The sequence below is a fragment of the Cetorhinus maximus genome, chromosome 2 (genome assembly GCF_964194155.1).
Source record: "Cetorhinus maximus chromosome 2, sCetMax3.hap1.1, whole genome shotgun sequence".
NCBI lineage: Eukaryota > Metazoa > Chordata > Chondrichthyes > Lamniformes > Cetorhinidae > Cetorhinus > Cetorhinus maximus.
The window spans coordinates 138,238,621-138,255,495 of record NC_135880.1 but is presented as its reverse complement, the minus strand read 5'-3'; the positions used below and the strand labels follow the sequence as shown (position 1 = coordinate 138,255,495).

At 45.3% G+C, this 16,875-nt stretch overlaps 1 protein-coding gene across 6 annotated transcripts in view; it reads right to left on the bottom strand.

Moving 5' to 3' along the window:
* mfhas1 (multifunctional ROCO family signaling regulator 1) overlaps window positions 1-15,910 on the bottom strand; it is a 96,741-nt gene extending 80,831 nt beyond the window's left edge. For 3 of the 6 annotated variants that reach the window (XR_013580451.1, XM_078570033.1, XM_078570054.1), the window contains exon 1: window positions 12,826-15,910. Coding sequence is in view for 2 of the 6 variants with exons in the window: in XM_078570033.1 (XP_078426159.1) it covers window positions 12,826-15,667 (2,842 nt within the window). In the remaining 4 variants the exon portion in view is untranslated. The remainder of the gene's footprint in view (window positions 1-12,825) is intronic. The other 3 variants (XR_013580455.1, XR_013580452.1, XR_013580454.1) reach the window with 1 other exon arrangement.
* Between the last annotated feature and the right edge of the window lie 965 nt (window positions 15,911-16,875).

The window sequence follows — 16,875 nt, the reverse complement described above, 5'->3', positions numbered from 1 at the left end:
CTAGTCACAGACCTCCAGTCTGAGAAGCAATCACCCACTACCACTCTCTGTCTTCTCCCACACAGCCAATTTCGAATCCAGTTTACAACCTCTCCATGGATACCAAGTGTCTGAACCTTCTGAACTAACCTCCCATGTGGGACCTTGTCAAAGGCCTTACTAAAGTCCATGTAGACAACATTCACAGCCTTTCCTTCATCTACTTTCTTGGTAACCTCCTCGAAAAACTCTACAAGGTTCGTTAAACATGACCTACCACGCACAAAGCCATGCTGACTATCCTTAATCAGCCCTTGGCTGTCCAAATAATTATACATCCAATCTCTCAGAACACCGTCCAATAATTTACCTACTACTGACGCCAGGCTCACTGGCCTGTAATTACCTGGTTTACTTTTGGAGCCTTTTTTAAACAACGGAACAACATGAGCTACCCTCCAATCCTCCGGCACCTCACCCGTGGCTAAGGACATTTTAAATATTTCTGCCAGGGCCCCTGCAATTTCTATACTAGTCTCCCTCAAGGTCCGAGGGAATATCATGTCAGGCCCGGGGGATTTATCTACCTTTATTCGCTGTAAGGCAGCAAGCACCTCCTCCTCTTTAATCTCTATATGTTCCATGAAACTACTGCTTGTTTCCCTTCCTTCCTTATACACAATGCCAGTTTCCTGAGTAAATACTGATGCAAAAAAACTATTTAAGATCTCCCCCATCTCGTGAGGCTCCACACATAGATGACCACTCTGATCCTCAAGGGGACCAATTGTGTCCCTTACTATCCTTTTACTCTTAATATACTTGTAGAAACCCTTCGGGTTTACCTTCACATTATCTGCCAAAGCAACCTCATGTCTTCTTTTTGCCTTCCTGATTTCCTTCTTTAGTATTTTCTAACATTTTCTATACTCTACAAGTACCTCATTTGCTCCTTATTGCCTATACCTGCTATACACCTCTCTCTTCTTCTTAACCAGATCGCCAATATCCCTTGAAAACCAAGGTTCCCTATGCCTGTTAACTTTGCCTTTAATCCTGACAGGAACATGCAAACTCTGCACTCTCAAAATTTCGCCTTTGAATGCCTTCCACTTACTGAACACATCCTTGCCAGAAAACAACTTATGGCAATCCACTCTTCCTAGATCCTTTCTCATTTCCACAAAATTGGCCTTTCTCCAATTTAGAATCTCAACTCGAGGACCAGACCTATCCTTATCCATAATTAGCTTAAAACTAATGACATTGTGGTCACTGGACCCAAAATGTTCGCCTACACATACTTCTGTCACCTGACCTATCTGGTTCCCTAATAGGAGAATAAAAAGATAATAAATAAATATAAAAAGAATAAAAGGATAAAACTAAAAGCTCTGTATCTGAATGCACGTAGCATCTGAAGCAAATCAGATGAACTGAGAGTGCGCATAGAAATAAACACTTACAATTTGACAATTTGATAGCCATTATGGAGACATGGCTGCAGGAGGACATGGATTGGGACCTGAATATTGAAAGGTACATGATATTTAGGAAGGACAGGAAGTGAGGAAAAGGTGGAGGGGTGGCTCTGTTAGTTAATGATAGTATTAGCATGATAGAGAGGGATGACCTTAGTTCAGGAAGCCAGGATGTGTAAATGGTTTGGGTAGAGATGAGAAATGGTAAAGGCGAGAAGTCACTTGTGAGAGTTGTGTACAGGCCCCCCAACAGTAGCCACATGGTAGGGTTGATCATAAAGGAAGAAATAATTGGAGCTTGTCAGAAAGGCATGGTGATAATCATGGGAGATTTTAATTTACATACAGACTGGAAAAGTCAGGTGGGCAAAGATAGCCTAGCTGAGGAGTACATTGAATGTTTTCAGGATAGTTTCTTAAAACAGCATGTCCTGGAGCCAACCAGAGGACAGGCTATACTAGACCTGGTATTGTGCAATGAGCTGGGAGTAATTAATGATCTCATAGTGAAGGTGCCCCTAGGTAGCAGCGACCATAATATGAGTGAATTTCACATTCAGTTTGAGGGAGAGAGGAGTGGGTCTGAGACTAAGTTTTTAAACTTAAATAAGAGCAATTATGAGGACATGAAAGCTGAGCTGGCTAAAGAGAATTGGCAAATTAGGTTAAGGGATAGGTTAATAGAGATGCAGTGGCTAATATTTAAGGGGACATTTCAGAATGCACAAAATAGATACATTCCAATGAGTCAAAAATAGTCCACGGGACAGACACACTATCCGTGGCAAACTAGGGAGGTTAAAGATAGTATCAAACTTAAAGAAAAAGCACACAATTGTGCAAAGATGGGTAGGAGGCCTGAAGGTTGAACAGAATATAAGGAGAACAGATAATGACTAAAAGACTAACAAGGAAGAAAAAATTAGAGTATGAGAGAAAACTAGCCAGAAATATAAAGACAGATAGTAAGGGTTTTTATAAATATTTAAAAAAGAAAAAAATGTTAACAAAGTGAGTGTTGGTCCTATAGAAAGTGAGTCTGGAGAATTGATAATGGAAACAAGGAGATGGCAGGTGAATTGAACAGGTTATTTGCATCAGTTCACACTATAGAGGATACAAGTAACATCCCAGAAGCAGCTATAAACCAGGAAATGGAAGTGGGTAAGGAAGTTAGGAAAATTACAGTCACCAGAGAAGTGATACTGAGTAAATTGTTGGAGCTGCGGGCTGACAAAACCCTGGGTCCTGATGGACTTCATCCTAGGGTCTTAAAAGGAGTGGCCAGTGAGATAGTTGATACATTGGTTTTAATTTTCCAAACTCCCTATATTCGGGGAGGGTCCCATTAGATTGGAAGATAGCAAATGTAACTCCATTATTCAAAAAGGGAGACAGAAAGCAGGAAACTACAGGCCATTTAGCTTAACATCTGTCATAGGGAAAATGTTAGAAGCTATTATTAAAGTTATAGCAGGGCAGTTGGATAAGCCAAAGGTCATCAGGCAGAGTCTTTTTCTGCCAGGGAAATCGTGTTTAACCAACTTATTGGAATTCTTTGAGAAAGTGACAGGTGCTGTGGATTAAGGGGAACCAGCGGATGTACTGTACTTACATTTCGAGAAGGCATTTGATAAAGTGCCACATCAAAGGTTATTGCAGGAAATAAAAGCTCATGGTATGGGGGTAACATATTGGCATAGATAGAAGATTGGCTGGCTAACAGGAAGCAGAGAGTAAACCATAAATGGGTTTTTTTCAGGTTGGCAAGATGTAACCAGTGGCGTGCCACAGGGATCAGTGCCGGGGCCTCAACTGTTTGCGATTTATATGAAATGATTTGAGTGAAGAGATTGAAGGGATGGTTGCCAAATTTGCTGATGACACAAAGATAGGTAGGAAAGTCAGTTGTGAAAAGGACATATGGAAGCTACAAACAGATATAGATAGGTTAAGTGTGTGGGCTAAGATCTGGCAGATAGAGTATAATGTGGGAAAATGTGAAATTGTCCATTTTGGCAGGAAGAATAAAAGAGAAGCATATTATCTAAATGGTGAGAGATTGCAGAGCTCTGAGGTGCAGATGGGTCTGGGTGTCCTAGTGCATGAATCACAAAAGGCTAGTATGCAGATACAGCAAGTAATTAGGAAAGCTAATAGAATGTTATCATTTATTGCGAGGGGAATTGAATACAGAAGTAGGGAAGTAATGCTTCAGTTGTACAAGGCAGTAGTGAGACCACATTTGGAGTACTGCGTACAGTATTGGTCACCTTAGGAAGGATGTAAATACATTGGAAGCTGTTCAGAGGTTTACCAGACTAATACCTGGAATGGGTGGGTGATCTTCTGAGGAAAGGTTGGACAGACTAGGCTTGTATACACTGGAGTTTAGAAGAGTAAGAGGTGACTTGATTAAAACATATAAGATCCTGCGGGGTCTTGACAGGGTGGATGTGGAGAGGATGTTTCTTCTTGTGGAAGAATCTAGAACGAGAAAGCCACTGTTTAAAAATAAGGGGTCGCCCATTTAAAATGGAGATGAGGCGAAATTTTTTCACTGAGGGTTGAGTGTCTTTGGAACTCTCTTCCTGAAAAGGTGATGGAAGCAGAGTCTTTGAATATTTTAAGGCAGAGGTAGACAGATTCTTGGTAAGCAAGGGGGTGATAGGTTATCAGCGCTAGGGGGGGATGCAGGTTTCAGGTTACTATCAGATCAGCCATGATCTTTTTAATGGCAGAGCAGGCTCAAGGAGCTGAATGGCCTACTTCTGCTCCGTGTTCATATGTTCTTATTTAAATGGGATCTTTTACATCGACCTGAAAGGGTAGGCAGTTTACCAACTCATCCAAAAGAGCAACTCTAACCAGTGCAGCACACCCTGTGTGCTTAAATATTGGGGGCAGGTGGAGGTGGATGGTGGCTTGGCGATAATGTTACTGGTCTAGTACTCCACAGGCCTAGCTAATTTTGAGGACGTGGGTTCAAATCCCACTGGTGGAATTTGAATTCAATTAATTAATAAATCTGGAATTAAAAGCTAGCATTAGTAATGGTTTCCATTAAACTATCAAGATTGGCGTAAAAACTCATCTGGTGCAGGCAGGGTCAATTGAGGCCTTCAAAAGGGAATTGGATCATTATTTGAAAAGGAAACATTTGCAGGGCTATGGGGAAAAGGGAGTGGAGTGGCACTAGGTGAATTGCTCAGAGGGCCAGCACAGACATGACAGGCTGAATGGTCTCCTTGTGTGCTGTAACCATTCTATGATCCTATGGCTTATTAATGTCCTTTAGGGAAGGAACTCTGCTGTCTGGTCTACATGTGACTCAAGACACACACACAATGTGGTTGACCCTCAACTATCCTCAGGAATGGCCTAGCAAGCCACTTAGTTGCCCAATCTGCTACAGAATAGTCAAAGTGGGTATACTTACACCAGATGGACTGCAGTGGTCCAAGAAGGTGGCTCACTGTCACCTCCTCAAGGGCAATGAGGAATGAGCAACAAATTCTGGCCTTGCCAGTGATGCCCACATCCCATGAAAGAATCAAAAAATACAACTGTCAAGATTTTGGCTTAGATGTTGTTGGAGCACAGCATCTGGTGGCATGCCCCCATTACCTGTTAGACTTGTCAATGTATATTTATGTTTTATAAATCTTTTGCTAACAAAGTTGTTGGAAGGGTGAACTGATAATGATGCAGTAAGGTGAACAGGGCATCTGGGATCTTGGTGAACCATGGAACAAACAATATATCTGCTTAATGAGTTTTACAGATTGAGAAACGAACAGAGGAAGGACTGAGAAGAAGGGTGAAAGTCAAATTAGGTGACAAGAAATAGAGGTTAAGAAAGACAGAAAAGTAAAAGTTTTTTTAAAGTTTGATATTTTAAAAATCTAAAACAAACCATTCATATCTTGAAAGACTGAGACTCCACACTTATAACTGTTGACTTTCTAGGCAAGAGAAATTGATTGACAATCAAGAATTATCATATCAACAAAGTACTTGCTGTTAATTACAAGACTTTACTTTGTACCCGGGTTCAATGGCCAATTTAGTAGCAACTGCAAATTCATGAAAACCATTAAGTGGTTAAGCCATTTTTGTGAAGCTTATGGCAGTGCAGTGCAAATGTGCCAGCAACTTGTGGTAATTCACAATTCAGAGTATCTCTTCCTCAAAATGGTTCACTGCCCAATTTACGTATTAATAACAGCTTGCATCCTATAGACATCATTATCTTTTCAGTAAAACCTGAAGCCATTCATTCAAGTCTCAGGAATGGGGCTTGAACCCACGACCTTCAGAAATGCCACTGTATTGTAATTTACAGCCTGTTTAATGCGACTTTGCACCTGGTTCTGACCCAGTGACCACAAACAATAAATTCCTGATCAAAGCTTTCAACAAAGGCCGACATTTAGCTGGAAAACTCTGATTCTTATTAAATGCAGCGAACCCCCTGATAATTTTTCCACAGGAATGTCTGCTCAGTCGGTGCCTCCCTAATAAATTCCTCAGAAGAAAACAAAGCCAGACACCAAAAAGAACAATATAGCAAAGTAATGGATGTTGGCAGCAGTGCAGTGGGGGAGGGGAAAGAAAGGAAACTGGCCACACAGCTCAAGAGAAAAGTATGCTTGCAATGAGGCAGTATAAGGAATTACATACTTAGTATTGTGTAGTACAGACAGGACTTTGTAGAAAGGCTACTTACTGAATACTACTTGGTATTAACAACATGGTCACTTCACTTGAAAATCACTGGGGAGCCTCTGTAAAGTGACAACTCACCCAGTGCATTGCAATTCACAACAGCAAAGGTTAAACAGTGAAAGGGAAAACACTGCAGCATAGACCTGTTTTGGGCCATTAACTGCAAAACGCACCATTGCTGAACAATGAAACACACTAGAACTAAAAATGAAACTATCAACCTTCACAAGATGTGTCCTATCTGGATCAGTTAACCATTAAACTGAGGTCATCAGGCAGCGTAACGGGAATAAGCCCATCCTTTCTGCCTGGCCAAAGTGGGACTTTGGACCTGTCAAGCTCCCTTCTCACAACCTGCAATAATTATGCTGGGCCAGGCGACGAGCGTTTGTGCACGGCAGCTAAGAATCTGAGCTTGTGCTGCCATTAAGGCACTCACACACTTGAAAGTTTATACAAGGGTTTAAAGAAAGGAGCAATGGAGTCAATTCAGGGACCTGGAATGACTTGGAGAGGGATCCTACAATACTAGAGCATGGGAAGGGCACAAGGTCCTGGGTAAATGTACACAAATGCCAGGCAGCCTTGAGGTGAGGTAGGGCTGGATAGTGGAGCATTTCATGGCTTGGTGTGAGATATGGTGGGAGAGTCCTGGGATGAGGAGGATTGGGACCATCCAAATGCAGTGTTTGCGTGTGTTGGGAATGAGGAGGAAGTTAGGGTCTAGCTGTAATGCAAAATTTAAATAAGGCTTTATATACTGCCTTCCTTAATCATATAGAATGTGCATGAGATCCACGCCATTCTGCTGGTGCTGTCACTCAGTTGTGTTCTATCTGCAAATGTGCTACAGCTTAAAAAGGTCTGCAACATCACATATCAGGACTAGAAAGGCTGTAACTCAGATGAAGTCACTGCAAATTCAATGAGCAAAACTCCACCTCCCTTTAAATAACATCACTTCCTCTCTCTCCTTCCACCTTCAGTATTGCACTTGCAAATTTGTACTCCATCCAATTCCCTACTCCTCTCTTCCACGCAGCTTTTATTTTTCATGCTCTTCTGATTGAACTGTGGGTTATTTTCTAAAGATTGAGCAGCGAGCAAGTAAACTTATATACAGGAGGCCCTATGCCCATTCACCTGTATCTTGCACCTTCCAGATCCTAGCAGCGTCCCTGCAGCAGCAACACACTCACCGGAGTCAGAAGATCATGGCTTCAAGCCCCCATTCTAGGGTTTGGTCACATAATCAAGGCTGACACTTCAGTGAAGTGTTGAGGGTATGCTGTACTGGCAGGAGGTGCTGTCTTTTGCTTGACATTGAAACAAGGTCCCAGCCACCACTTCAGATGGGTCTACGGGTTCCTACCAGTTGTAGATGTACAGCAGGTTGTTCCTGGGTCACCATTGCTCCCTGTAGCAACAGCATCTTAAACAGATCAACCAGTCATTCATCTCATTACACTTTGTAGGATCTTAATGCAGTAGCTTTAATTCATTTTGTACAGTGGCTGCTCAAAATAATTCATTAGCCGAGAAACACTTTGGGACATCATGAGAATAGGAAAGGTGTTGTAAAATTGCATACATATACACACATAAAACAGAGGAGCTGTAAAGAAAAGCTCCAAGCAGAAGATCAGTTCTTCCACAGAAGTATAAAAAGATCCCAGAGCAGATGAATCATCAGAGCTGCTCCCACACTTCCTGGAATATGCATCAGCAGTGACAGACTGAACTGGAAAAGTATCCTCTTCCTGTACCCAGCCCAAGGAATTTCTGCATTGGGCAGGGATGAAAATAAAGAGAGTTACAAAATAAGAGCACAGAAAAATTTCCTCACCCCAAATTTTCCAATCTGCACTCTAAAGTCTGTCGTTTCACTGGTTCCCCGGGCACATGTTGAATCTCCCTTTATCTGTGAGCCTGGATAGTGATCAGCAATGGTGGGGTGGGCTGATCCTCATCTTCCCTAAAAGCACAGGGGCTAATCTTAATTCTACCCCTCCCCCCAATCAGCAGGTTGAGCAGAGGCCATCAGATACAGGAATGAGTGTGCAGGATTTTGCTCTCCTAAAGGGGAGATAACCATGGAGCTCCATCTCGCAGTTTTAACAGGGAGTGACTTTGAAAGCTGTCAGGGCTGAGAACCTCAGGTAACTCTCCTCTTTATAGGGACCGAGGTTAATTGTAAACACCCTTTTCACCAATTGAAATCACTTTCCCCAGCACAGGCCAAGATTGAATCTGCAACCTTTTTGGTCAGCAGGTTTCAGCAATTATCTGGATAAACTCATTAAGCCTCCAAGGTGGGGGGTACTAATTCTACTGAAGGTTGCATCAAATTTTGGGGCTCGGGATAAATGCAGTGCTTTCCTTTCAGTACAAAGACACAAAAGGATAATCTGCTCTCAATTACCGCCAATCAATCTAATCTGTACATTCGAAACTCCTTTAAACCATGAACAGTAACTAAAAGAAATCAAGAATCTGAGCCATTAATGTTGCTTGCAATCCAATCCAGTTAGTAGAGCAAAGAAGTTATTGAATCTAATCACATACTCCACTTTCATCAAAAGGTTAATTAGAAGCAGACAGTGCACAGTTACTATAGCTATGCCCTTACTATAGATTATAGAAACAGTGCACACCATCAGAAAACTACTCCAACCCAGAGTACTGGGTATAGTTCTGGATGCCCATTTGCTAGAAAGGACTTCAAAGCGAAAGGAGCTTAGAGCATAGTTGTTGCTAGAGCGGCAAGACTATAATTATGAAGAGAGGCTTGAGATTGTGGGAATAAAAAGATAAAATGCTGAAAATACTCAGCAGATTAGGCAGTATCTGTGGAGAGAAAATGCGAGTTAAGGTTGCAATGACCCTTCCTCAGAACAGACAGTGCGACTATTTCCGCTTGGGCAGCAAAGCATAAGAATTGATTTGATAAAAATAATGAGGTTTTGACAGAAGAAAGACTAATTTCTCCTGGTTGGGGTGACATTGATGAGGAGTCATTAATTTAAAATGGCCACAAGAGAGAGGAGTGAGATTAGGGGAAATTATGCAGACATGGAGCATGGCATGCTAGAGTCCAATGAAGAAAAAATGGATAAATATTTGAAGTGTAAAAGGACACTGGGCTATGGCAGGAGAACAGGGCATTGGGATTCGTTTTGGATTGCTGTAACAACTGGCACAGGCAAAATGGACTGAATGGTCTCTTTCTGTGCTGTAGACATCTATGGCTCACTGCTGCAGATATCCTCCAGTGCAAAGCTCTCACAAATGTATTCTAACTGCAAAGAGGTCTTCAACATCACAGACCAGTGTCAGAAAGTTCCATTCAACAATTAGCTCAGTGCAAGTCGTCTCTCCCTACACACCCAACACAACATTTTTCTTAATCTCTTCTAACATTTGATTCTCTGCTCATCTCTCCTCTGCCACATCCAGACTTTAACTACCATGTCCCTCAGGCTGAAGTGAAAATTAAGTTTTATTGGACAGTTTCTCAATAAAACTGAAGACCAGGTTATTGATTACTTCTCCTCAGTGCTGCCCTTTATCAGTAACTTAAGTAAGTGATGCCATACAAACAATACCCCATCACCTCCCAAGCTACTTGTCACTTAGCACAACTCCTGTGTTGTAATCACGATGGCTGGAATTTCACTGATATGCTGACCAAAGCCAGCCAAGTAATAGGTCTCTGGTACCCCTGTTAAGGATGGTGGTCTGCCTTTCTGAGTTGCTGACCCAATTGGAGGGCCAAGCTTGGCAGCCACTGCTAAGGCTGCAGGGAAGAGAGGGGACTGGGGTTAATTTTTTTGATGTGCTCGGGCCAGGCAGGCAAGCAGGCCCGGTGATTGGAAGGGCTCAGCGGTGGCGTTGGGGCTGCAGGGAGGCCATTGCCACTGGGGTAGGGGGTGGCAGGGCGGCTCCTCTGTAGACCATCATACATCATTAAAGAAAGACACTTCTGGGAAGCCGCTGAGAGGCTGCCTCAATGTACCAGGTGACCTGCCCACACAGTGGGAAGCTGGCAGAGGCATAAAAATGGCCATTAATGGGCCAGTTACCTTAATTGGCATTCACATCTCTCCCAATGCCTTCCGCTGCCATTTACTTACCACCCAGCCCATACCCAAAGGGCTGGTAAAATCACAGCCTATAATTTCAAACTCCTCGCTAAACGCCAGGATTCCAGGGGTTTAAACCCCAGGTTCAGGTGAGCAAACAGAAGATAGTTTCCGGTTTATAGATTAAATCTGCACCTCACCCAAAATTCAAAAATAATTTAATGAACATTGAAGTATGTTAATGACTAATTGTGCCCTGGATTCAACAAGTCTTAGAGAAATAGGACACTTTTTTAGAAAACTGGGCAAGAGAATTCCAAAGACTCAACCCTCAGAAAACATTTCTCCTCATTTCCGTCTTAAATGGGAGACGCCTTATTTTAAGCTGTGTCTCCTAGTTCTAGTCTCTCCCACAAGTCGTAACATCCTTTCAGCATCCTCCCTGTCAAGTCCGCTCAGGATCTTATATGTTTCAATAAGGTTCTCTCTCATTCTTCTAAACGCCAATGGATACAGGCCCAGCCTATTCAACCTTTCCTCATAAGATAACCGCCCCTCCTTCTCCAGGTATCAGTCAAGTAAACCTTCCCTGAACTGCATCTAACGCATTTATATAGTTTAATGAAAGAGACCAAAACCGTACACAGTAGTCCAGATGCAGTCTCACCAAAGCCCTGTACAACTGTATCAAAACATCTCTACTTTTATGTTCCATTCCCCTTGCAATAAACAACATTCCCAATTGCCTTCCTAATCACTTGCTGTACCTGCAGACTAACGATTCATGTACCCAGACATCCAAATCCCTCAAGAGTTCTGCAATCTCTCTCCATTTGAATAATATTCAGCTTTTCTATTTTTCCTGTCAGAGTGGACAAGTTCACATTTTTCCACATTATGCTCCATCTGTCATATTTTTGCCCACTCACTTAACCTATCTGTATCCCTTTGCAAGCTCCTTATGTCCTCTTCACAACTTACTATTTTACCTATCTTTGTGTCATCAACAAATTTAGCAACCGTACATTCGGTCCCTTCATTCAAGTCATGGATATAATTGTAAATAGTTGAGGTCCCATCGTTGATCCCTCTGGTGCTCCCTCGTCACATCCTGCCAACCCGAAAATGATCCATTTATGCCTGCTCTTTATTTTCTGTTAGCTAACCAATCCTCTAGCTATACTAATGTGTTACCCCTACACTATTTGCATAGTAATCTTTGATGTGGCACCTTGTCAAATGCCTTCTGGAAATCCAAGTATAGCACATCCACAGGTTTCCTTTTATCCACGTTGCTTGTTACTTCCTTAAAGAACTCCAATAAATTAGTCAAATATGATTTCCCTTTCACAAATCCATGTTGACTCTGTATTGAAATTTTATAAGTGCCCCGCTATAACCTCCTTAACCCTCCTATGACCTTCTGGGCACTGGTGTGAGCAACTGTCTTTTTCACTTTCATTGTTTACTATTGTAAAAATATTTGATATGGGGGGGGGGGGGGGGAAAGAGAGAGAGAGAGAGAGAGAGAGAGAGAGAGAGGAGGGGAAGAAGGGCATTTGGCTGAAACAGAGAACCAGGACTGACCTATGTGCAAAGAGCAGTCAGTGAGGGAATCGGGATAACAGTGGCAGCAGTAGTAACACGGCGCAAGTGGGAACGGAGGGAATTTTTTTTTTAAAACATAGAAAAATGCTTGTGTCAGGTTATAGGTGGTCCATGGAACTTTTATAAAATGGAGTGAGAGGCCTCAGAAGCAAAAATACTGCGAACCTCTGACTTAGTCTATCAGTGTCATTTTGAAACATTCTGCTCCCTTCTGTGCCACCTAACGTTTTTGTCCACGGGCCACCTTAAGTGGGGCAAGATCTGCAATTACCTACTGGTCCTACCTCTTTTACTTCCCAATGCAAAAAACCCTCATCAGAATTAATGGGAAAAATGAGGCTGCTTTTGATGAGACAATGAGGCGATGTTTTGGTTCCAAGCTAGAGAACTTCAGTCTCATGTTGGGCTTCATGTTCAGTTGGTTCCTTTTGTTTTCAGCTCCACAAGTGTTGAAAATCCAATCTTGCAGCTGAATGTTGTAACGGTGACATAAATCTTGCATATAAAACTACATTGCTGTTGCTTTTGCTTATTGCTACTCATGCTGCACACATGGGAGTCGCTCTGGTTGTATGTCATCTCCCAGGTGGCGGGGTTGAGGGTTCTGCTCTCCCTCATATGGCCTCAACTGTGGCGTTGCTAGAAAGTGACTGGCATTTTGGACCAGTCTGTGGACCACATGTAGGACCCTCAGGACCACCAATGATCCGCAGACCACATATATGGAGAATCATTGACAGTAGCATTAGCAAACATGATTGCGTGGTTATAAAGTCAGCAAGGGGTTCAAGAGCTACAACTTTCACAATTTCAAATATGAATTTCCAGTTCTGAACATAAAATTGAAAGATCTAATGAATCTAAAGCACGAATAAAACATACAAGTGAAGGCTTACTCAATCTCACATATGTGGAGGTGTTGAGACAGTTGCATCTAATTATCTTACCTGGAAAGGTATGAGGATTTGAGGACCCTCTTTTAAGGCACTTGGAGCACAGGACATGCACAGTGAAGTATAACCCCGGCCATTCCTGGAGGAGCACGTTTAGTTCTTCCACCAGAGGGATTATGGCTTGCCATGCTGTCCAAATATTTGGCAATGAAGCATGACTAGCAATAGATAAGGTGTCTGCTTGCAAACTACTTTGGGTTGGTCTGTAACTGATCACCACTGGAACCTTGCCCCTGTAAGCAAAGATCTGGTACTTGCCATCTGACCGCTGTACAACATGAGAGTTGATCTGGACGCTATATCTGGCAAATAGGCCTGGCGGGAACAAAAAAGGGAAACTGTATTCCACTTGGAGCTGTTCAATTGCAAACGGTTGCCCAGAGAGGTTAGACCCATTGATCCAGGCTTCTGCATGAGGAACTTCATTTTTCACATAACAGGGGAATTTGAACCAAACCGCCGCACCGTTTAGAGGTGTAATTTTGGGTTTATTGAGGCAATAACAGAGTCCCATCTTCTCCAGTAGTTCCAGAATCAGGTGGAGATCCTGCTGAGTTTTGATGTGTGGCTTCAGAAGCAGTCGAATAATGTGCAGAGGGAGCAGTCCATGAAGCAGGAACCCCTCCACATAATGGTGGAGTTGTGTGGCCCTCAGCTCATCAATATTGGCATCTGCCAAGAGCTTCTGGAGCAGAACTGAGGCATCGCGCTGGAAGAAGACATTCAGGATGTCGATCAGCTTGGTCAAGTTGTGAAAGACACACTCTTTGAGAGTCAAACTGTCCTCAAAATACAGCAGCTTACCACTTTCGTGTAGGTAGGACAGGGCGCTTTGGAGTCGGTCTTCGGTAAGACCAGCTTGTAATCCCAGTCTGGCCGAGTCCCACCAGGAAAGCCAGAGCTCCTGGGGTTTATAATGCAGCTCTTCCAACCTTTGCCAGGATTTGGGCAAGATCCGGTGCAGATTAGGGAAAATCTCCCGGTGCTCAGCCACCGAAAGCAACTTGTCCTTCAAGCGGTTAATTCCAATGTGGTCTTCCTGACAGCTCACGGTAATAACCGGGGATAGTATCTGAAGGCGGTTGTTCAATAGGTATTGTACCTGAGCCTTCTTCCTCCTCAGATTCTTATCAGAGACTCCATAAAAAGGTGCATGTGGGTTAGCAGCTCGCAGGTCAAACTCCTGCCCTAGAGCCCCGTCCACCTTCTCGGCCACAGCCTGCATGACCTCAACGTCTCGCTTCTCTTGGAGGGCAATTTGATGATGAATGTCCAGGCATTTTTCCTCCACTTCTTTCTCATTGCACTGGTCCACATGTGCGCCCACCACACACACAACGCCATGAGGGACCCTGGCCCCAAGTAGGTGCAAGAAATACCCAACCAATTCATAAAACCGACCAGAGACATAAGCTTTCAAACTAACTACAAGGACATAAAGAGCGCCAGGAGAGAGAAAGAACGGCTGGATAAGATCATAGTTCTGGTCCCCAGCCAAATCGTAGACAATGAAGGTTAAATTCTTCTCAGCATCAGCCACCCACTGAGTCACCTCGATCCCTTTGCCATGGATTGCAGGGAGACTCGACAGGTTTCCGACCAGACACTGTCTGAGTGAGGTCTTGCCAGCGCATTTAGAGCCCATCAGTACCAGTTTCAACCTGGGTTTTACCGCAGGCTGGGACAGGGCTAGCTCTTTCTGATAGGCCGCTATGTAGGGGATCCCCTTCATACAGACTTCATAGGGCGGCTGGATCAAAGGGTTGTCCTTGATTTTCCACAGGCTGACTTTGGAGAGCTTCCCAAACGAATCGGGGAGGATAGCGATCTGGTTCCCCTGCAGGACCAGTTCTTCCAGGTGGACCAGCTCCACGATGGAGTCGGGCAGGTACCTCACCCTGTTGTTGTCCAGCCACAGGGTGGCCAGCCGGCTGATGTTGGAGATCTTGGGCGGGATGGCGGACAGCCGGTTGCGGCTCAGGTACAGCTCCTCCAAATTCGCCAGCTCCAGGAGGACAGCCGGGAAGTCCTCGAAGCGGTTGGAGGACAGGTTGATCATCTTGAGGCGCCCCAGGTCGCCGAAGCTGGGCGGCAGGGAGTGCAAGGCGTTGCTGTCCAGCATGAGGCTCTCCAGGGCGGTGAGCCGGCAGAAGGTGTCCGGCAGGCACGACAGCTTGAGGCCGCTGAGCCAGAGGATCTTCACCGAGCGCAGCATCAGGATCTCCTGGGGCAGGGCGCGGATGCTGTTGCCGGAGAAGTCCAGCTCTTCCAGCTCGCCGAGGTGCAGGATCTGCGGGGGGAAGTGGGTCAGCTTGTTGTGGTCCACGTCCAGGGTGCGGAGCCGCTGGAGCCGGCCGAAGGTGCTGGGCAGCTGGCCCAGCTCGTTGAAGCTGACGTCCAGCTCCTCCAGGCCGCCCAGGTCGCCGATCTCGGGCGGCAGGAGCTGCAGCTTGTTGTGGCTCAGGCAGAGCTTGCGGAGTCGCTGCAGGCCGCCCAGCTCGCCGGCCAGCTGGGCCAGGCAGTTGTGGCCCAGGTCCAGCTCGTCCAGGTGCCGGAGGGCCGGGAGGGGCGGCGGCAGGCGGCAGAAGCGGTTCCTCCGCAGGATGAGCGCCCGCAGGTTGGTGAGCGAGCTGTCCAGCCCCTCGGGGAGCTCCTGCAGCGAGTTGTTGGCCAGGTTGAGGATGTGGACCTGCCTGATGTTCTCCGGCAGGGTCAGGCTCTGGCTGCTCTGGCTGGACACGGTCAGCTGCCGCAAGTTGCTGCGGAGTTTCCTGCAGCGCAGCGCTGCCTCCCGCCACACTTTCGCCGTCTTGACGCTGCCAGGGTTCTCAGCCATGTTGAGGCGGGGGACACAGACCTTTCTCCTTTCCTCCCCCGGCTTCCCTACATGTTCAGCCGCTCCCTCCCCCTCTCCACTGGAGGCTCTGAGCACCGAGTCCCCGGCGGCCGCCGCATCTTCCACCGGGAGTCATGGATGGTGAGAGGGGGAGAGAGGAGCAGCCCTCTCTGTTCCCCTCTCGCCGTCTACCCGGGGCGGAGACAGAGGCTGCAGCTCTTCCCCACCACCGCCTCCTCCTCCTCCTCCTCCCTCTGACACCGGCTGAAAGCCGCAGCCAATAACACAGCGCGTCTGGCCAGCCTCGGGGCCCTGGGAGGAGCCGCCGCCCCTCCTCAGCCTCCTTTGCCCCCACCCCCCTCTTGGCCAAAGCCAGCCGGCAGTAACAAAGAGCAATCTGGACTGGGGAATAAGCATTCTCTCAACCTGGGAACACCTCCTGCCCTGTCTGGAGAGCATAGCTGTCTCGGTTTGCAATTGACTGTAGTGAAATAGAACAACTGTAGAACAGCAAATTCCCTTTCAAATAATCTGATCATTCATACACCGATTTCCTCTTTGCCATATTATAATTATACTCTTTTGCTGTTCCACCTCGCCTCCACCTTCAATGACTTTGCCCCCATTAAACCATTACTCTCTCTAACCTTAGCCCTTCACCCTGGCACAGCCCTTATTTCCGTTCCCTTAAGCCTAAGCACTGAAGATTTGAACATATATAGTCATTCAACACCAGATCTAGCTGGACCACATAAAGCACTTTCTGTTCCTGTTCTTGCTGACTAAAACTGCTCATTGTTCCAGGACCGTCCTGACGCATGGGAACACCACCATTTGGAAGTTCCCCTCCAAGCCACTCACCATCCTGACTTGGAAATATATCACCGTTCCTTCACTGTCGCTGGGTCAAAATCCTGGAACTACATTCCTAACAGCACTGTGGGTGTACCTATGCCACATGGACTGCAGCGGTTCAAGAAGGCAATTCACCACCACCTCTCGAGGACAATTAAGGATGGGCAATAAATGCTGGCCCAGCCAGAGACACCCACAACCCGTGAATGAATTTTAAAAATGAGCATAGGTACTCATATTCACGGCATCACTATGACCACCTATTTCCTCCTCCGTTACATCACCCAACTTCACACTTGTCTCAGCTCATCTGCTGCTGAAACCGTTACTCGTGCTTTTATTACCTCTAGACT